The 22,894-nt window shown below is 40.7% G+C and overlaps 1 protein-coding gene across 7 annotated transcripts in view; it reads right to left on the bottom strand.

The window, feature by feature from the left end:
- Window positions 1-22,894, bottom strand: part of GULP1 (GULP PTB domain containing engulfment adaptor 1) — a 170,422-nt gene that overhangs the window by 5,760 nt on the left and 141,768 nt on the right. For 4 of the 7 annotated variants that reach the window (XM_082205671.1, XM_082205672.1, XM_082205669.1 and 1 more), the window contains 5 exons: window positions 22,505-22,621; window positions 20,217-20,309; window positions 10,709-10,936; window positions 6,075-6,213; window positions 862-956 (listed from right to left, as the gene is read on the bottom strand). In XM_082205671.1, the coding sequence (XP_082061797.1) occupies window positions 862-956; window positions 6,075-6,213; window positions 10,709-10,936; window positions 20,217-20,309; window positions 22,505-22,621 (672 nt within the window). The remainder of the gene's footprint in view (window positions 1-861; window positions 957-6,074; window positions 6,214-10,708; window positions 10,937-20,216; window positions 20,310-22,504; window positions 22,622-22,894) is intronic. The other 3 variants (XM_082205673.1, XM_082205675.1, XM_082205674.1) reach the window with 3 other exon arrangements.

The following is a 22,894-nucleotide window of genomic DNA, read 5'->3' as shown; positions in this document are numbered from 1 at the left end:
GGTTTAAAGAAGTCCTGTTGGGCCTAAAGAACGTAGAAAGGCAGGCAACATGGACAATGAAGTGCTGGCATATGAAAGGAGGAGGAAGGGAAGAGAAGGAGACATTTTTTTAGGACTCCAAACGGCAAGAATCAAACCTGGTTAGGAGCCTAAGCAATATTATAGTTAGGCGAAGTGTGTTGTACCTTGAAAGAGCAAGATGTGTTTTACAGATAGATATTAAGGCTTGCTTGCAGTGAGTGCATTCTTCCTTGGTGGTCTTGCAGTGTAGTGATGGCCAAACTTGGCCCTCCAGCTGTTTTGGGACTACAGTTCCCATCATCCCTGACCACTGGTCCTGTTAGCTAGGGATGATGGGAGTTGTAGCCCCAAAACACCTGGAGGACCAAGTTTGGCCATCACTGTTGTAGTGGTTACATTCAGATCTTCAAAACTGCACCCTCCATGTAGCCCACAAGGGATAAATAGTTCTTTTCTAGAGGAAGCATGAACAGTAATATTGACCCCGTTTCCTCTGCAGAAGTGCTACAAAAGCTTATAGAATAAGCACTAAATCTTCTAAGGATTCTGAACACTGATTCACTTATTGCCAGTGTTGTTCTCCTTAGATGTTGTTGGGACTACCAGCAGCATGGACAGTGGTGATGGATGACGGAAACGGCACATGTGGAGAACCCCAGAAAAAGTACCTCTGCTTGAGATGGATAAACACTCTATTATTAACAACTGAATGAATCCTATTTCCCTCCCCCCCCCCTTGCAACACAGGCCATGATCATGCCGCCTACAGCACAAACAATGTCCCCTGATATTTACATGGCAATAGAAACAACATTTTTGCAATGGCAAATGTTTTGTCACCTGCATCTCGTCTAGTTTGGATTGAATGTCTGGAGGGAAATCTCCTGCTCCGCAGCTAAAAGGGTCAAAAGGTTCTGCTCCAAAAAGGTCTCTCTCTAGAAAGAAGGAGAATAATAAAAAAAGGAATCAGCAACACATAAGAGGTGGAGTGTTTGGAAACTCAGACAGCTGGTGAAACTCTGGACTTGAGAATGCAAAGCGGCAAAATGTGCAACCAGTGTTCTGCTGTATTCTAGAAGGTTTGTACTAGATGGTTCGGTTGAGTCACCACTCTTGATCATTGTGTCTTCCCCTCTGGAGAAGGAGTCATGAACTGGCAACCATTAATTTTCACTTCATTTCCCCCAAATTATTTTTTGAGAGGGCATCTCCACGAATTCCAGGCTAAATCTGTATGAAGCATAGTCATCTTCTTTTTTAAAAGCATACAGCCCCTGAAGATCATTCAGAAACTGAAGTGTGTGTGTGTGTTTTTTCTCTAAGCAGGACAGATATGCAGAGTAAGTTGTTCCAGCAAGCAAGCCTCAGATCACCAGCTCATTAGTTTTGGTTACGACTACACAGTGTTTCTTATCAAAAGATGAAGCTCGAGGGGGGGGGGAAATAATCCTTTGGCTTGCATTATATTTCTCTTACACAGAACTGAGCTAAATCAGAACAGCTGCTCAAAGGCATTCAGAATGGGCAGCTTCCAAAAGCCCCTCCAGGCATGATAGAGCATACCAGTGATGGGGAACATGTGGTCCTCCAGAAGTTGTTAGACTTCAGCTCCCAGCAGCCCAGGTCAGTACAGACGATGACCAGCCCCTTTTAATCTTTGTGAAGTGGCAGGATTCACAGTGCAAGTTGAGTTATGCTATGGGCATGGATTGTGGACACTGGAAGTGCTGAAACAGTGTGTGTAATCCCAGCAATTAGGGACGATTTGCACGCTCAGAGAAAAGAAGGTAGCACATTGTTCCTGGGACTCTACCACATCAGAACATATTCAGGTGGTGGAAATCACCTGACCGATGCCCAGTGCATCCAAAAACATCCGAACCCCCAAAATCAGAACGCCAGAAAGCTCAAAGCAACTTCTTGCTCAATTGCTTCCTCCATCTATTCTCATGATGCTTTAAATCTTTTATTTCCCAAGTGTTACAGTTCAGATTATATTCTGCTTCAACTAGCTAGAGATTGACAAGAGAATTACAAAAAACACATTTTTTTCTGATTAATGCACCTCTCATTTTTTTATATTAAAAATGAGTATTTGTCCCTTATTTGCAGATTTCCCGTTTGTCTCCTGTATTAATTTGTGGTGCACATCTATCCCTGTCATGCCTTTCACAGTGTAATAATTTCTATTCTAAAACAGGAGTGGATTTGTGGTATTTCAAACACTCCCAGAATGCATGACCATATCAAGTTGTTTTATAGATGAATTTCTCAACCACAATAATAACATAACAGAAGGAAGATTTATAAGGCAGTGCTTTATGTGTGGTTATGGAGTTTTCGGGGGCAAGGTCTTAAATCTGGCATTTCTGTTTCACACTTTAAAAGATCTGGACGTAATTGTTGCAGCTTCTAAAATTACTACTATTGGTCCATGACATATAAAATCACCTCGTGAAAATGCATTATAATGATAATATACTGGACTGCTAAATTCAGTAAAATACAGAGAGAGATTGATTTACCTATTACAAGAGGCAAGATCTTCCAATAAATAATGACTGCATTTTCCTTTTACAACACACGATTTGCCTATCTCAACAATCCTTACAATAGCCCTCTAAGGTAGGCTGGTACTACTTATCTTCATATTGCAGTTAACTGGGAAGAGCTCTAAGAGACGATGGCTGTGATATGCCACTTTGTGAGTGGGTTCAAGAGACGAGATTTCAGCCCACAGATCTGAGCAGAGGACTTTGCATTGCCAGCCGTTTTATTAGTGCTTTCATAAGATCCTGAAAGTATTATTGCCTCTTTCAGACCATTATTTTATGGTGGAGAATGCAGTACCTTTCCAGACTTTGAACTTGATTTTGAAATGTGATTAGCAATATTAGTTTCTAAATAGGTTCTTCTTTTGGTAATCTGTTATGAAAAATAAAGGGGTAAAAGAGAAGCACTCATGTGGACAGTGGAAGTAGTTGGGTTCAAATGTTTCTTTGAAGAAAATTTGATCTGCAGACCTCCTGGAAAGGCCATGAGTCTTACAGCACAAAGTAAAAAAATTGCCCTGTTGTTATTGGTGGCAATCAAACTATTTTCTAAAAAGGGAGTATAAGATTTCATTCATCTATTATCAGATTTTAGTTGCTTTTTTCCTATTGGGACACTTTGATCTAAGAAATATCCTCTTTGGCTTCAATACATATCAAAAGATGTCTCTTGGCATTGACAACACGAAAGCCTAAAATAATTGCGGGTTTCTCCCCTCGTTTTCAGCCATTGCAACTCCCCTGCTTGTTTCCCCCAGTAATTCCAAAAGGGCTGGAGATTTCCACTATTTTCTGGAAACATAAACTATACTTTTCCTTCGAGGTAATCAACCTCTGCTTTCAAGCCAGGCATCTATGTTTCTTGGGGTTAAAGGCACCACATAGTGCACAAGCAGCTTGGAGTACTTCACATTCAAGATAATACAATTCACTGATTACTATCTGGGGAGATGAGCATATCAAGTCAGGTACAGAGCCCTGAACAACTTAGGTCCAACATTCCTTAAGGACTGCCTGAGCCCTTGTATCCCAGCTCAATCACTGAGATAATCATAAGAGTGCTGTTTACTGCTGTGATACAGCGGCCTGTTGGGCACATACCGTATTTTTCGCTCTATAAGACGCACCAGACCATAAGACGCACCTAGTTTTTGGAGGAGGAAAACAAGAAAAAAAATTATTCTGAATCTCAGAAGCCAGAACAGCAAGAGGGATTGCTGCACAGTGAAAGCAGCAATCCCTCTTGCTGTTCTGGCTTCTGGGATAGCTGTGCAGCCTGCATTCGCTCCATAAGATGCACACACATTTCCCCTTACCTTTTAGGAGGGAAAAAGTGAGTCTTATAGAGCAAAAGATACGGTATTTTTGTTGGTCTCACATTGTGGAATACTCTTCCAGCAAATTTGGCAGGCACCATCCGTTTTCAGGCGTCTCTTAAAAGACTTCATATATGCTGGCAGCCCTAGGCTGTTGTTTGAAATTTTCTGGAGTGGCCAGTCATTTTAATGATTATCCCATCTTGCTTTTAATGGTTTTTATATTGCTGTATACATCCCTGATATTTTATGGGAGGGTAGTATATAAATAAATTTAGAAAGACACAATAGGCTAACCTTTCAAGATTTCAGTGGGCAATTTGTTCCCCCCAAAAATGTAAGCAGTAAAGCCTTAATTTTTTAATTTTTTTAAACCCGCCATCTTTGTTGACTTGGCTGTTTTGTGTTAAAAGCACAACGGATAGCATGACAAGAGCTGAACCAGAATTACTCACAAAATTGCTAAACTATCATTTTCAACTTACAGTTAAACTAAGCTGTGGTTTGTATATGAATGCACAGCACGCTGCAGAAATTGTGGGTCCTTCTCTGCTCCCTCACTCCTGCTGCACTGCCAAGAAACAAGCCATAACACAGGCTTGTCCCTTGTTAGTCTTCCAAACAAACGAAGAGGAGTAAGCCAAGAACAAATATTGTTTACCACTCATTGTTTGTTTTCAGAGGACCACGGCTTGTCTCCTGGTAGAGTGGCAGCAGCAGGGGAGGAACTAAATGCCTGTGATTTCAGTAGTATGCGCTAGCGTGCTGTGCATTGAAATTCAAATCATAGTTTAGTTTCTTTGTAATTTAAGGTGACACATGGACCTTGCAGTTATCTCTCACCTTTCGAAATGATGCAGCACAGGGTGGAGAGAAGCTACCCTCTTTCGGTGATTCTTTGGCAATTCTTATACAGTCGTACCTTGGAAGTCGAACGGAATCCATTCCAGAAGTCCTTTCGACTTCCAAAACGTTCGGAAACCAAAGCGCAGCTTCCGATTGGCTGCAGGAAGCTCCTGCAGCCAATCGGAAGCCCTGTCGGACGTTTGGGTTCCAAAGAATGTTCTCAATCTGGAACACTCACTTCTGGGTTTGCGGCGTTTGGAAGCCAAAGCATCCGAGTACCAAGACATTCGGGATTCAAGGTACGACTGTAATGAAATTTGTGCCCCGGTTTAAACAAGTCTCACTTGCAATGGCCCTCAGTGGTAAGGAGAGTTAGCCAAACCTGACTGCTTTTGATGACATCTGGTGATCAAGGAGAAATGATGGCACAAAATCGGTTTGAAGTAATGGGTGTGGGTGTTCAATCAAAGCGGAAATTGATCTGGAGGGAGGTGGGGGGAATTTACATTGCCAAAATCATTAGTTGTACCCCCAACGATAAGAAAACTATTGAACATTTGGTACCATCCCACTTATACTTAATGTTAACGAAGTTAATGTTAACTATATTACCATATAGCCGTAGAAATTATTTGATAGTTTGGCTTTGTGAGGGAGTAATTACAGACACTTGGTCATAGTTACCAGGGTTAAAATAATACTGGCAGATCCAGCAACGCTTTACTTCTTCTGAGATGTTTCCCAAAAGAACCACATAGGTGGTTCTGAAGTCGAGTGTAAACTACTTTAATCTTTCCATGCGGGATTTGATAGGCACAGGTTTTTCTTCTTCAAAACATAGCATCCCCTGTGTGTTCCTTCTTTAGCCACTGGAATATGAGATTGCCACCACATTTTCTTTTCAGTATGGGGACACACACAAAAAGGTGCGGTACTAGTTGAGTCACGGCTGAAGTGTCACAACGAAGACCGTAGAAGTATTTTCCTGAAGTTAACACGGGACTAAAACATATCCTCAGATTGCTTTTGTGCAATATGAAACAATAGATCCAGGCCCCCTAGTTAGCACATATATAGTTGAACGCCTGCTTAGTTTTAACAGCCAAAAGGGGACAAGCAAACGTTTACAACAAACACGCTATTTTAATTCCTGCCCTGAGTGGAGTTATTACTTGAACATATGAAAGGGTCACAGGAAGCCCCCCCAAAACCCAAACTCTTAAAGAACAGGAACACTGCGAACCCAGCACTATCATTTTTAAATGCGTGGTTTCCAAAAACCGTATTTGGCTTAGTATGAAGATGAAAACAAATCAGGTCAGTTCATTACAAAACTTACTGATCTCTGCAGATCTACTGGGCACTGGAGGAGGCTGTGTGCCATTGCGAGTAGGTGTTGATGACTGAGGGGATATGGGAGAAAAGGGAACCATATCAAAGATGTCAGTGGAGGGTGATTTAGGTGTCACACTGCCTGCCTACAATAAGGACAATAAACATTAGGGCAAAATTTCACATGACAAAAATCACAATATTGAACTTTTTTTTCTTTTCGCATGCAATGCAGAAGATAAAAAGCTACGTTTTCGAACAGAAGAGGGCATGCAAAAAACAAAAGAGCTGATATGAGAAATTGGCATTTGCAGCCTGAGGTTTATGAAACATGCTAAAGCCTTCAGTCACGCACCAACCAGTATTGTAATACTTTCGCAGTTTTAGCGTATCTGGTGTATCCAGAATTGAATGACTTTTAGATACAAAAGAGTTGGGGGGAATATGAACGCATTTGAATGGAGAGAGAGATAATGCCCATTTATCGGGACAGTTGGCTATACATCAGAACATACAGAACTAGCACCTGAAATTAAGAGATAACGTATCAGTTTTGTTTTATTACCTCTTGTGTCATAATAGGATTAATATTCTGCAAACCTGACATAGCAGTTGCTCTAAACACTGAGAAACCATTATGTAATAAAGCAGTAATTTGGATGAAAACACATTAAGGACCATGAACATATTGAAACTAACTTTTTTTAAAAAAAATAATGTTCAGCTTGGTACTATAGAAACCTCATCACTAAAAAAGCCCAGAAATTCTGGTCAGCTTCAGGAAAGTATAATTTGCTGAAAATATACTTTTCTGTCAGATTAAGATTAATAGCCACAGTCATTTCACCATTGCTATCCAAGTAAAAATGCTTTCCTAAGAGGAAAATATGCAGCAATAACATACAGAAAGCAGAGAGATATGCATAAGATAATCTAAGTAAGCTTTCCCATTACAGGGAGCTAACAAGCAACTTTGTTTTATTGACAATGCAGAAAAAATATCCCTATCAGAAAATCCCAACTATGTCTCAAATGTTATGCATAACAATCTGGTTTGGTTATACTGATATTATAATGGAACAAGGCTAACTGGATGTACAATGACCAATTATATTCACATTGTAATGGAATAGAGTGATGTCAGTGCCATGTTTCTAGAGGTGATGTCTTTCTTCCCTCTTGCCATGCAAGGCTTCTTGATATGTTGTGTTTTAGCGGGTGGTTAGATACACTCAGCATCTCTCTCTTTTTTTTGTTCCTGCATATTAACAGTGTTCATACATCACATAGTTCTGGGTTGTATCTAATGGTGCCCTTCCATAAATGGAAGGAGTCCTTCAATTTATGGAAATAGCCTTGATTTGGTGGAGCCTCCAGACTTCTCCTTGTACAATGGGTTCCCTCCAGTCATCTCCTCATGCCCCCACCCTGCCCATGAGTTTGGGTGGTTGTGCTGTTCAGAGCACCCCCGGAACTGCACAAAGGGGTGGGGGAGAAGGAGAAGGAGAAGGGAGATGGTTCTGTCTGGCAAGCCAAAATGCTTGTGCTGATGCAACAATCAGAAGAATGTTACGTCGAATTTCTCCCAGAGAACCTTAACGCTTCTTACCACAAATATGCTTATAACAATAAAAAAATATTGAGCAAGCCTTTTGTGTTCACACACAAGCATCACACATGCTCCTTCCGCGATAGCCAGCCACTGGCCTCTTGTACTATCTGTCCAGAGTTACAAAATAATGGAAAGTTTTGTTCCTGGGTCACAGGCAGAGAGAGAGAGGAACTTGCATTTTCTATAAAGGTTGGTTTCAATAGGAAGGATAAGCCTGGCATCTTAGAGGTAAGTTTGGAGGAAGGTTCAGAGTATTCCTGGTTCTAGTTCACCTATGTTCATAAGGTGCTCTGTCCCTCCAGATGTTTTGGGACTACAACTCTATATCATCCCTAGCTAACAGGAACAGTGGTCAGGGATGATGGGAGCTGTAGTCCCAAAACATCTGGAGGGCCGAGTTTGCCTATGCCTGGTCTATGCATCCCCAGACTCTTCAGCATCTTCTAATAGAAGTTTATAGCGTTATGGTATTCTACTGGAAAGAAATCACCCATGACAAATGACTACACATATTCCCTCAATTTTTTCAAATCGCCAGCAGCTAGTCTGCAGAGCATTGTGAAGTCACTTAGTCTTCCAACTTTGCTTGCTGGCTTCAGCTGGATGGCTGCTAAATTGCAGCTGGCAAGAGGACTCGTCTAGACTTTGAGGCAAGCTAGGTTCTTCTGCAAGCTGAGCATTCTCTGCTGTTATTTTCCGCAATGTACTTTACCCTGTCTTTAAGAAGGGAGGCCTCCTATGCAGCAAAGCTAGTCCTCCTATTGGTTTTGAATTTGAAACTGAATGACTATCATACAAAGGTTAGAATGCACTACTTAGAACTGTCTTAATAATGCCTAGAATAGTTACAACAAAATAATCTCTAAAAGCTCGTGCACTCTTGAAATTAGAAGTATCTTCTAAAGGTGGAAGCTGTGGTCCAACAACATCTAGCACCTGCTAGCCACCCATTTTAAACACACTGGAGAAACGTGAATATAACTGGCAGACAAACTGATTCTGCCTTTATGCAGCATGGATAATAAGTATCACTTCTTAATCACCTAAAAACAAGGCACTGTACCTTACTGGACTTTACAGGTAAACACCATGTTCTGTATATGTAGGAGTCTTTCCATGTAACAGATTTGCCAAATTTTGACCCAAATAATGCAACCTGTTTGTACATAGTTACTATGTACTTTGTTTCCTTCTCTGAGTTCTCTGAAAAAAGCCAAGTCTCGTCCAAATGCATTCCTCTGTCTCTACAACTAATATATTAGCTGCTTATTAACTCAGAACTGTTGTGATAAACACACTCAGCTTTTGCTGAAAGTGAAATATGTTGATGGATAGCATTTGGATACTGTAGAAGCCATAGGCTCTTAATTTATAATAAAATCCTGCTAGTCCACCCATCATAGAAGTTTAGCCATCAAATGTTGGCCTTTGGTTGTGTGAAGAACAGATTCCATCAGGAGTTATGACAGGATTATGACATCACAAGCCTTATGTGGAATCAGTATGGATTATTTTTACTTGGCTAATTCATTTTTGGATTTCACACACACAAAAATCCAAACCCAGACATTCCAAATGATTTTTTAAAAGCTGAAGCCCATCACAAAAAATAAGTTATTTTTTATTCCCCACCTTCATCTGACAAATTTGCAGTAAATTATGGGCAACATGCATAACAATCTCCTATTGAAAATCAATGAGTCTTGAATGTTTTTGACTTCTTCTGGGCTGCTCTGAATGGCCAGGATCTAAAGAAACTAGCTGTCAGTGAACCAACAGTGCATCCCTAATGGTTTCTTCTGCACCAGAAGTCTCCTTCACAACAAGACAAAAGGTTAGCTGAACATGACTAACTTGCCCCACTGATTCCAATGAAGCCAAGTTCAACTAGTTTAGTCTGGACCTGAACAAAAGTGTTTTTCGATCTGAAAAAGAAAAAATTCTTAAAATATATTGCTAAACACACACAAGTCCTTGAGCAAGGCTAAAAAAACTATTGGGATTCTGGCCATTGCAACTGATTTCATCCTTAAATGAATGCGGAAGTTATAAATAGGTCTCTTATTAATAAATACAGAAAGTATAAATATATGCTATAGGGAATAAATTGTTACAACAGAAAATCTACACAAGGCAGTTAATGGAGTTACAGATCTTTGAAGAGTGAGAGAATCAATCAGTAACATCTGAATCTCTTAAATTGGTTTTTTCCCATTCACCTATTGCAATTAAATAGTATTTCCTTTTGTTTCTCTCAGGAACACCAATCATAATAAGAGAACTGATCTTTGTTTCGAAATAAATGCATACTTGCACTATCTGAATGATCATGAGAAGCATTTTTATTGGGTAAACCCATGCAAAAAGCCATGTTTGCCAAGGACAGCCAACTGCTAATTGCAAACAGAAAGAGAAGGTTGTATCAGCCCATTCTTACAACCAGGAAGCATGTTACAGCTCATCTCTGGGATAAATAATGGGCATTCTTCATTTTGCACAGAGTTTAAACGCACTTCAAAAAAATCAAGTGCTCTACATTGCCTACCACATCTCCTACTGACTTCCCACATTTTATTTAAAATTTTATGCTGTCCAATCACAATTCTTCAGAGATTGTAAGCTTTGCATTGTGAACCTGTAGACACGGTTCATCTTTCATTTTCTCTATTGGTAATTAATAGTTCCCTTTTTTATGATACAAGGCTGGAATTCTAAACAAAGCCAGTAACCTTGACGCTTATTTTTACATCAGTGCATTTGGGATTGAGGTATAAGAATTCCATTTGCTTGCTTTCTCAATTTAACCAGACAGCCCAAACAATATAGCGCAAGCTTATCCTTAAGTGTTTTTAAAGGAGAGTCAATTTCGGTATGCTGAACATTTCTGCACTGCTCAGAAGTAGACGAAATGCTTCTGGCCTGTCCTTTAACCACTGTACAAAATGTAGCACTTTGATACAATTCATACACAACAAAGAAAGGAAGGTTGAAAAAAATTTTTTTTGACTGTTTGTGCCCAGCTGGATTACACGAGGTCTTGGGATGCTGTGTTCATGGACTGGCTTTGGAAGACCACTTTTGGTAGGTGGTGGTGTTAATAGTCCAGATGAGTGTCTGGAGTCAGGAGAGTTCATAGGAGTTAGTGTAATGGAAGAGATATCTAAACAAGGAGCAGAATCCTCATTGCTACACCAGAAAAAGGTGGTGGGTCTTTGAAACATGTCATGTTCATAATCAGACTCTATGTGCAGCAGCAGCTGTAAAGGAATCACAGAAAGAGAAATATATATTCTAAGGAGTGAAAGTGGTAAGAGAAGGGAAAGGAAAAGAAGAGCACAAAAAATTTGCTTGTAAACCAATATTCCACAATATTAGGAACAAAAAGTGAACTTCTTTTTTTCTTACATTGCAGCAACAATGAGTAATCAGGCAGAAGCAAATTTAACATCTCCATTAAAAATCACTGCAGATATTACAATTTTAAAATCATGTCTTCTATGTCCTGAAAAATATCCCCATGCACCAAATATGCTTGGAAATATCCATGTCTGCAATTGTTTTGGCATATAGTAGGCACACATGTTTGCGTGGTTAAAGCACAGCCCAGTATTTTGTGTATTGAGTATAGCTTCACAAACCATTTCTCTCTCACCAAGCACTCATACAACACAAACTTCCTACAAGCTTCACATTGAGTGGGTTATCTTGGCCCCACACCGGCTATTGTGTGGGGCTGTTTTCCAAGCACCCAAAACTCCAGTGAGCAAAGTGTTGGAGCTACTGAGTGGTGCTTTGTATTAACAAGGCCCTTAACAACTTAGGACCTAAATTACAAGGGCAGTTTCTCCCTTAACGATCTGCCCCATATGATATTCTGAAATAAAGTTTGTAGTGACACAGGAACGGGCATTCTCAGTACAAGTAGCCTGACTCTAGAATGCCCTCTCTCCAAAATTTGATTGTTATCAACTATTTCAAGCTTTCGATACCAATTAAAGACTTGGTCTCTGTACTTGGTGCTATCTACGGTGGTATGGATTCTAACAAGTACTGTTGTACGATATTGTAAATGAAGCATCTGTTTACAAATACTAGCACTATACAATAAACTGAAAGTGCCACAAGGTTGAACATACTTAAACTTGGTTACATGGCCAATTAAACAATATATAGCCTTTTAAACTGGGGGGGGGGACGACGTTTATCTAGTTTCTTCTTATGTATTTTTGTGTTTTTATATTGCAAACCAACCTGTGAGTGATCCTCAGATGAAAGGTGGTATAGAGTTATTATCAATAAATAAATCAATAAAAATAATGTCTACACTGCTGGTACTATATATATATTTAGATTCTTGATGTGCTATTGCTTGCTATGCAGTTTACTGGCAAATGGGATGCTCTTCAACGACGGTCCTGCTTGCACACAGGACCTTGGGCTGGGCATTGCCCGGACCTCTCTGGGATGGCCCCACGATCACGCCAGGCTTATTAGCCAATCAGAGTGGAGTGATTGTGGGACCTATTTAAGCGGCAACTTGATGTGGCTGAGGCACTTGCTTCGCCCATAGCTGTCAACCTTCCCTTTTTTGGTGGGAAATTGCCTTATTCCAGCGCCGTTTCCCGCTGCTATCCCGGATTGTTAAATATCCCATAGATTGTCCCCAGGACAGGTGAGGCTGCTGATCCCTTATTTCCGAGGCTGCTGTTCCCTTATTTTCAAATCTGAAAGTTGACAGCTATGCCCCCGCCCCTTCTTTGGTTTGAGTGCTTTGGCCTTGCTTTGGACTTCGGTTGGTCACCTGACTTGTGTCAGGGTAGGAATTTTTCCATTTGGCAGATGGCCACTTGGTTTTCGCTAGCCTCTCGGCAATTGTCACAACTTTGTAAGGCTCAATGATGTGTGTGGGAGGGAGGGGCAGCCATCACCTGCCCTTCCATAAAAAGGGTATTTCGTTAAAGGAATCTGGGGGTCTTGGATCGTGTCTGAAGTCCACTTGAGCGGCTAGGGCTGTGCCAGGACCACAGGAACCCTGGGGTGAGCTTCAGTTGGTCTTCATCGACGTAGTAATATAATAATAATCATTTATTAGTTATAACCTGCCCATCTGGCTGGGTTTCCCCAGTCACTCTGGGTGGCTTCCAACAGAATATTAAAATACAATAGTCTATTAAACATTAAAAGCTTCCCTAAACAGGGCTCCCTTCAGATGTCTTCTAAAAGTCTGGTACTTGTTTTTCTCTTTGACATCTGGTGGGAGGGTGTTCCACAGGGTGGGTGCCACTACTAAGAAGGCCCTCTGCCCGGTTCCCTGTAACTTGGCTTCTCTCAGCAAGGGAACCGCCAGAAGGCCCTCGGCACTGGACCTCAGTGTCCAGGAAGAACGATGGGGGTGGAGACGCTCCTTCAGGTATACTGGGCCGAGGCCGTTTAGGGCTTTAAAGGTCAGCACCAACACTTTGAATTGTGCTCGGAAACATATTGGGAGCCAGTGTAGGTCTTTCAAGACCGGTGTTATCTGGTCTTGGCGGCTGCCCCCAGTCACCATTCTAGCTGCCACATTCTGGATTAGTTGTAGTTTCCGGGTCACCTTCAAAGGTAGCCCCACATAGAGCGCATTGCAGTAATCCAAGCAAGAGATAACTAGAGCATGCACCACTCTGGGGAGACAGTCTGCAGGCAGGTAGGGTCTCAGCCTGCGTATTGGGTGGAGCTGGTAGACAGCTGCCCTGGACACAGAATTGACCTGCGCTTCCATGGACAGCTGTGAGTCCAGAATGACTCCCAGGCTGCACACCTGGCCCTTCAGCGGCACAGTTACCCCATTCAGGACCAGGGAGTCCTCCACACCTGCCCGCCTCCTGTCCCCCCATAACGGTACTTCTATCTTGTCAGGATTCAACCTCAATCTGTTAGCCGCTATCGTAGCTCCATCGTTTGGTGTTTACCCTTCCAAACTTCCTGCTGGGTGGGCAGGAGTCAGTTATAGTTTGCCAGTGCCTAAGCCAATACCGCTCACATTGTGTAATCAATAATGTTGTGGCCTCAATTTTGCCCATCAACCTTTAAACTAAAACATGTGAATTTATTTATATGAGGGGTGTCCTGGGGCCCTCAAGGCGCAATTAATTGCAACCTGCTCTGGGATCACCTTATATAGAAATATTTTAAATGAGCTCTTATTGTTTAAGCTCTTCTTGTGATATAAAAAAGTGAACTTATCATATGGAAGCAATAAATCATACTGCCTTAAACTAGTTAGGCTCGAATGCTAGAAAGTACCTCTGATTTAATGCCAAAGCAAATCCTAAAAATGAACAGCACACACAGAGAACACAAATCCTACTTATGAACCCAAGCTGCTGATGGTAGGAAACAGGCAAGAATTCCCACAGAATTCAAGCACAATGCACCATTGTGTACACTCAGCAATTCTTGACATCTCTGCCCATAACTAACACTTTCACTGGTAGGGAGACTGAGCAAAACACACAGCTAGGAATGTAACCAGGAATGAAAACCACATTGTAATAATCATGGTACAACTCCTACATAATTATTCAGGAAATGGTAAAAACAGCATTAATCTATATTACATACAAATCTGTCTTTAATGGATATGTTACAATAAGTAGGTTAGGTTTTAATAAAAAAGACAGTTTGGGAAATAATTCTAAACTTAAAACATTTGCACTTAGTTTGTGGAAAATCAAGGAAAGACATTAATAAAAATGAAAACCCTCACATAACATCCTGAGTTCACGAGACCAAAATCCTCAACTCACTAATTTTTTGGTCCAAATAAATATATTGCCCAACTGCAGATTTCTTCTTGTGAACCAACATGGATCCTTCTCAGCTTTAGTTGAGAGAGGCATTTTGACTTTCCCCCTTCCGCTCTCATGGCTTGAAATGTTCATCTACACAAAGCTGGCTAAGATACATAGTTCGGAGAAGAAACAAACTGTTGCCATGGCAAGGTTAAACTCAAATTGGCTGCTTTGATCAGTGGAATTGGCACTACTACAGTTGCCATATAATACTCAGCATTTTGGTAATTTAGAAGGAGGCAGAAGAAGAGTTTGGATTTGATATCCCACTTATCACTACCCTAAGGAGTCTCAAAGCGACTAACAATCTCCTTTCCCTTCCTCCCCCACAACAAACACTCTGTGAGGTGAGTGGGGCTGAGAGACTTCAGAGAAGTGCGACTAGCCCAATGTCACCCAGCAGCTGCATGTGGAGGAGCAGGGAAGCGAACCCGGTTCCCCAGATTACGAGTCTACCGCTCTGAACCACTACACCACACTGGCAGTGCCTGGGAAACCCTGCCAGATGGGTGGGGTATAAATAGTAATTTGTTGTTGTTGTTGTTACACTTTGCCGATACCTTCACTGTATTCTTTTCAGCATCTGCTAAAAATCTTCATACCCAGATGTTTAAGGAAGTTGAGGTAATTTTAACCCGCTTTAGTATTTTAACTTTTGCATGTTTTAAGGTAGTGTTGTATTTTTTTTCTTTATTTCATTGTTCTATCTTTTGTAAACCGCTTTGAGGCCTTTTTTTAAACACTCAAGCAGTGTTAATAGCGCAGTCTTCTTCAGTAAAAGAAGAATAGCTTTACTGAGTTATAACTTGTTTGCAAGTAAACAGCATAGTGAACAGAAGATTTAAACTAGCTTCAGAGCATACACAGAGTACAGGCTTCACTGAGCACAGGCTCCATGCCTAAGTCAGGGTCCACACACACACTGAATCCACCCCACTCACGCCCCACTGAGTCTTCCTGCAAGCCAATACAAACATTAATACAGAGAATGAGTTACAGTGATTCTGCATGCTGAGTGATTCTGCAGCTTTTCAGCATTTCACAACATTTCTAGACTCCTTTACTGCTTCCTTTTCCTGCTTCTGCTCTCAAATACCTTTGTCTCATGACAAATACAAGAAGGTAAAGGATCCCTGACAGTTAAGTCTAGTCACAAACGACTCTGGGGTTGCGGGCCTCATCTCGTTTTACTGGCCGAGGGAGATGGCGTTTGTCCGCAGACAGTTTTTTTCTGGGTTAAGTGGTCAGCATGACTAAGCCGCTTCTAGCGAAACCAGAGCGGCGCATGGAAACGTTGTTTGCCTTCCCGCCACAGTGGTACCTATTTATCTACTTGCACTGGCGTGCTTTTGAACTGCTAGGTTGGCAGGAGACTTCCCCCCGCCACTTCCTTGTGAGCAAACATCAATGAACTTTTCAAAGTGGACTGAATCTCAAATCATGTGTTTTGCTACCAGCAAGCTTGGCTCCTCTCCTCAGTTCATTTGAGGACAAGAACATTATCTTAACTTTCCTCTTGCTTTGTAGAATATTACAGGGAGGATGCTTCCCAACAAACTTTCATCTGGAATAAATTTTTGCAATAGTGAGAAGTTCAACACCTTTATTTGGGGGTGAGTGGGGAGGAAAATAAAGGGGTGTGTTTTGATTAGTGGAAACCTATGCTTAAGATCAGGAACTCTAGACAAAAACAAAGCAAAACTCCCTGAAAATGGTGGAATTAGTTGAACCAGGAATGAGAGAAAGGCCTACCAATTACATCATGGCACTGTAGCTCTGTCTCAATAAAAGAACGAGGAGTCAGAAATCCCTATGAGAACATCTTGGGACAAATCACTGCCTGCAAACTGTCTGATACTAGTTTAGGTATTTGCTGGTAGATACATTTATGATAAATGGATGAGTTGGGAGTTTTTAACTAAATATGCAAATTATGTTTATCAGATTGCAAGAGAAGCATTGAGGATCTGCATGTGGGGAGGAATATGCGGTAAGGACAGGGGGGTAGGTTTAGCATAACACCTGAATTATAAGCCCTTTGGAGTCTTTGTGTTACATAAATAACCTTCCCATTACTGCTTTGTTTTCCATATTTAGCATCGTGATTAATAATACATACTTTATTATGCTCTTTAAAAATTCATTGTAAATATCCTCACTAAAAGCAATGTCAGGGCTCTAACGTATGATTAATATACATTTTTAAAATCCATATATTAAATATTCACCAAACAGAAAAGTTGAAAGTAGCTCATTTATTTTTTACGCAAAATTCGAACCACACTGAACTTTTTTTGCATTATAACTTGATGAGTAATTTTACATTTGCTGAAGCCTATAGCCAAATGTGGGTCCCCCCCCCTACAGTCTTAAGAGGATGACAAATATCAGAGGCAGCATTTCTAATGAGCAGTGGGAAATGAAATATCTTGAGCATAATGCTAACAATTAATTTTCAACATTTGTGCTGGACGGGCCATTCTCACAAAGTTTCAGGCAAATAATTTCTGTGAAGGTTTCCGGTTTGCTCGCTTGCTCAAAGTCTCTCAATCTTGCTACTGTGATTGTTCAGAAGAGGCGGATGGCATTAGCAGTAGTGGAATGAGTGTTTTCCATAAGGTGCAGAACGATAGACAATATTTATAGTGTGTTACATCTTTAGTATTTGTTTTCACTGGGATTTTAATGAATGCAAGAAACAGAGGGTCTGTCACCATGACTAAAGAGGCGAGTGGCTGTATTAAATCCAGTCTTCTATAACTGGATGGCGGGGTGTGTGTGTGTGTTTTGGACTGGAAGACCATCACGGGTTCTGGTCAAACCCTACAATTTTACGGGGACCCCCTTGACGGTTTAGTCCAGTCAAAGGCAACTATAGGGTTGCAGTGTCCATCTCGCTTTCAGGCTGAGGGAGCTGGCATTTGTCCACAGCTTTCCAGGTCATGTGGCCAGCATGACTAAGCCACTTCTGGTGCAACAGGACACTGTGATGGAAACCAGAGGGCATTGAAACGCCGTTTACCTTCCTGCCACGGCGGTATCTATTTATCTACTTGCACTGACGTGCTTTCAAGCTGCTAGGTTGACAGGAGCTGGGACAGAGCAACAGCAGCTCACTCCATCATGGGGATTCGAACCTCTGACCTTCTGAATAGCAAGCCCAAGAGGCTCAGTGGTTTAGACCACAGCGCCACCCACATCCCTCTCCTACAATTTAATGATTCTATGAATATTACCCCATTACCATTTTCTTAACATTTACTGTAAATTGGTGACATCTATTGTACTGGATGGTCCTATTATTAGGTTAAAAATTAAGCTCTTATATTTTGAGAATATCCACAGTGTATGTCTTTAAATGCACTCTCCACGCTCTTGCCACGCTTTGTTATCCTACGGATCTTTTCTTAAATCCGTGTCCCACCTCATTATACCCTCCACACTCAATACTTAAAAAGCATAAATCTTGTTACATAATAATAATGTCTCTTTGTTGAAACAGAACATTTCTCTCAGTTGCTTTTTACGTTAAATGTTCCTGAAATACAAGAATCCTATGTGGAACCTGCCTATCTTATTCCCCCCCCAAACTTTCTGGCTTCAAGCGCCCAGAAAGCCAGTGGCAGCCTATGAAGACTTCTGGGTACAGAATTCCTTAGCATGTGGCCAATAAAAAATTATTGGAAAGAAGTTGCCTGGAGAGATTTTTCATTAGGAAGTGGGACAGACATAAAAAATAATAATCAATAAATAGGTGTGTTTGCACACCCTGAAACACATTTATATGTTTAGTAATTCTCACACCACACACAGAAAGCTGACTGTAGAAATGGGTGGTTGAGGGAAGCAAAGAGACAATGGTAAATAATGGGGTTTTTTTGTGTATTTATTTGGTTGTAAATTGATTTGGGCTGCCCTGGGCAAAATAAAGCAACTGACTGAATGACTGACTAAATAAATAAATTAATAAACTTTTTTTTTTTTTAAAAAAAGTGTGTTTCTAAATGACTTTGCTAGAGACAATGGGAGACACGATTGTGACAACACATATACACAAATATCCTCTTTCTCCCTTTAGTTACTGTTATTCTGCCTTGATGAAAGACATACTTTATGAATCATCTCTTTATTGACACAACATTCTGTGTGATTAAAAGCTAGATTTGCCTACGGGTTAATAGATTGCATTATAAGGCATAATTTAATCATCACTAACAAGATTGTTTAAATCTGTGAAAAGTAGACCATCATGAAATTTATGAACCCACGTCAATTACATTTATTTTTTCAAATCACTTTTTAGATTAGATATCATGTAATCCACTCTTTAATAAAATATTTATTTCATTCATTTTTCGTTTTTATATTTAAAAAAATAAAAATTGCTTTCCTTGCATGAGGAGCAGGATTCCACAGATTAAATATATACAACTACTGTGGACTTAACTAGACACAACTGTATAGAGGACAGAAGCACAAGAGCAAAGAACTTTTTGACAAATATGGACGCACATAACTGAAAACAGCCACCCTGGTATAAAATTATTGGATGAGCCTCCAATAAAATTAAAACAAAATCAAAACTAAGTAGAAATCTACAAAAGTTGCACTGCAAAATGAGGCCACATTTCACAAAAAGGCGCATACTCTGGGATTCTCGACATAAGGTAATTGCATTTCTATGCCACTGACTGCCATTGTTGTAGCTTGCAGGCAATTTGTGCTTTAAATGCAGCTGAACACATTAGGTGATGAGAGCATCACCCAAAACCATACTGTCATTGGCTTAATTAAGATTGATTTTTCGTGCTTTCAAAAAATCCACTACAGTTGTACCTTGGTTTTTGAACAGCTTAGTTCCCAAACGTTTTGGCTCCTGAACGTGGCAAACTTGGAAGTGACTGTTCCGGTGTGCAAACTATTTTTGGAAGCCGAACATCCAGCAGGGCTTCAAATTGGCTGCAGGAGCTTCCTGCAGCCCATCAGAAGCCACGCTTTGGTTTCTGAACGTTTTGAAAGTCAAACGAACTTCTGGAACAGATTTTGTTTGATTTCCAAGGTACGACTGTACATCCACAATCACACATGGAAACAAGAACCAAAATTGTCAACTATAACAAACAGGGAAAGAGCCATATGATTTTTGAGGCAGCTTTACATGGAATCCGACTTCATACACACTTGCAGGAAGGATTAGGAAAAGGAAGTTAGTTAAGTGCATCGCACATAAAACAAAGTGGTAAGTAAGTAACTGTATGTTTGTGACAAAACTTTGACAATGTTAGATACACCCAAATTTAGGGACTAGTTCTCTGGCAATGCTTAAGTTCTCAAAAGAGAGAGAGATGCTGATATACCAAATAATGATCTGGAAGCCCTTCGTCCTACTTGGATGTTTTGGCACTTTGTAATTGTACTTGATAATTAGTCAAACTAACTTTTCAGGGACCCTGTCGCCTACTCTCAACGTTGAATCTTGGTATTGAAACTAAGAGTAAAGTTAGTCAGTTTAAGGCATGATTGTTTTTTCCCTTTCATTAGCTCATCACAATCTTAGAGTTACTTCAACACTGAAATTGCCATTTATTTGTTAAGTCAATCAGAAAAGAGCCTTTGGGTTATTTATTTAGAAGCAAAGTAAGTATTAAAAGTGTTAAAGTGATTGCATTTCTACGAAGAAAAAAATGGCTTTGCCCAGGGTACTTACTGGCGACGTTTGCACTTGCGTTATCCTTAATTGGTTCTCCAAATCTTGAACCTTGTTTTTTAGCTCAATGTTTTCTGTTTCTAGTTCATGAATCTAAATAAAATTAAAATGCAGTTATTAGAAAGGTGAGACTAATGAACTGCGTTGGATTTATTGACTCATTCTTACTCACTTCCTGAATGAGCCCAGGAAAGCAAATAACCAAGGAACAAAATCTTCGCCGTTATTAAGAAAAGAGGTTTGTACAGAAGCAAGTTGTTGATACTTATCCATTAAAAATTTCCTCTCAAGGATGCATATCTCATATAGGAAGCAAATAGAAAAATCAGGTCTTGCAATCAGGAGTGCTGGTTTCCACCCAACATTGTGGGTGCCCGGTGCACAGATGTGACATCATGCGCAGCACATGACGTCACACGTCACTGCCGTAATGGGAGGGCCCAATGGAGTGCCCCGCCACAGGGTGTGTGTGATGGAGTGCCCCACTGCAGTGTGTGACGTATTGGGTCGCCTAGCCAAGTACCCATAGTGAAAAATTTGTGAGTGCCCGGGCACCCAGGGCCCTTTGGAGATGGTGACTATGCTTGCAACAAACAAGAGATCAAGAGGTGCAAATTCTCCACTGCATGGTGCATAAGACATGACTTTTTATGGAATCAAAATGGAGCTTATATACAGTAGTATTATCAGCAACAATGCGCTCAAGATTTTTCTACAATATCTACACACAAGTTGAGTTCTAGTTAGGAAAGGTCCATTCTAAAGTTAATTGAAAGGTTTCTTCTCTTCAAGTTGAGGTTCAACTCATTTTATTGCTTCCTCTTGATCCAGGATTATTATTGACAAATAGACTGATTTGTCCCAGTATCAGTTTCTCTACCCATGGGATTAGAGTAGCTGGGTCAAGTTGTTTTCTTTTATTTTTTCCTTCTTCTTTGCTTAATGCGAAAATACTTTAGAAAAAGAACATTAACCTGGAGCAATTTAGAAGAGGCTATTTATTGGGCCAATTTATGTGCTCCCTCTCCCCCAGACAGCATAAAACTAAGCAGTAAAGCAAGTTTTAAAGAGGAAGTGCTCAATTTAAAGGCAAGGGACCCCAGAAAAGTTGTAATAATGTTTGGGGCAAATTTTCTGGAATCTTATCAAATCATTGTTTCCTGCTTGGCAGGGGGTTGGACTCGATGGCCCTTGTGGTCTCTTCCAACTCTATGATTCTATGATTCTATGATTCATTACTACCGTAGCTCTCAAATAACATTCTGAGGCAATAAAGCAGTGGGCATCCATGTACACAGGACATCCTATGCTGAACAGAATATTAAACAATAATCAACTGTGGCCAAATAGGCATTCATCTGACCAGTCAAGTTGGTGCTTGAACACGCCCTGACCACTGCAGAACCATTCACTTGGCTTTTAATGAAGCTATTCAGAAAACTGAAGCTCATGCTGTATTTGTGTAGAGCCGTAGGCATACAGAATATGTAATATCTGAATGCAATATTTAGGGCCGAGCATACTGGATTTGGCTGCATCTAGAGCCAAATCAGGCATATTGGAGGAGCTTGGCTGTTGGATGAGTTGGGTTCTGATGACCACATATCACTGCATGTCGGGCTGGATCGCCCATAGTAATTCACGATTGCCAGGGAGGAAGGTGAGGCAGGAACCAGGTGGGAAACCTCTGTGAAAAAGCCCATGAACACTAGGAGAAAGTAGGAGCCTGATTGCTGGCTCTCCTTCCTGCCTGGCACACGGTACTTTTCAATCCGCTTCTCAGATCATTGTTATTTTAAGAAACTAATTAAACATAAGCCTGCCCCTAGCTACTTCGGGGCTGGATTTAGGTTGGGGTAGATAGGCCCCAAATTAGCCAAGGGTGTTGTTGCCTGATTTGGGACCCCTGGATTGAGATCACAGGTTGAACAGGTGGGGTGTGCAAAGCCCTAATAAGTTCAGATGAATCACTAAAAACAATTTAAGGGTACTTTAGTTACTAGCAATAGCTTCTCTGAGTTGGATCAGGCAAAGTCATAATCAGAGTGGACCTAATGAAATTAATGGACAAGTTAGTAAAGATTAACTTAAATCTGTTGTTTTTAATATTTCTACCCTGAGTAGGACTTAGTCGGACACAACCCCCTAATTTCATGTGTTGCCGTAATGAATTTTTCTATAATGTTGAATTCTCACTTTTGTCCTGCTATACGCCATCAGTATATCTTTGAAAATCCAAACAATACATTGCTTAAACCAAGAAAAGAAACCCAAATTCTGCTACTTACTCTTTTCTGTAACCCAGCAATCTGTTTTCTTGTTTCGACATCCTTTCCTCCAGATTCCAGAAATTTCCTGTAAGCCAGGTCAAATGCTTGACCAATAGTTAAAGTTATCTCTTCTGCCTTTATATGGAGCAAATATTACTGTTAGCTTGTAAACTCTAGCTGAGCAGAAACCAAACCCCTAAAGGAACATACTGGCCTAGTTCACATGTAATGCTAGGCCAAACCATGTCTTGGCTTCAATGGGAAAGTGTGTGGGTTCCTGGAGAGAAGACCATGACTGAAGCACTCCAGTGTTACTGCTGCCATGTCACATAGATGTAAACCATGGTTGAACACTGCATTGCATGTGAACCCTGTGATACGTCAAGCTGTTTCAGATGTAACTGCAGA

This window comes from Podarcis vaucheri (genome assembly GCF_965113315.1).
Source record: "Podarcis vaucheri genome assembly, chromosome: 1".
NCBI classification, from domain to species: Eukaryota; Metazoa; Chordata; class Lepidosauria; order Squamata; family Lacertidae; genus Podarcis; species Podarcis vaucheri.
Note: the sequence above shows the minus strand (reverse complement) of the source record. Positions and strands in the feature narration are given on the sequence as shown.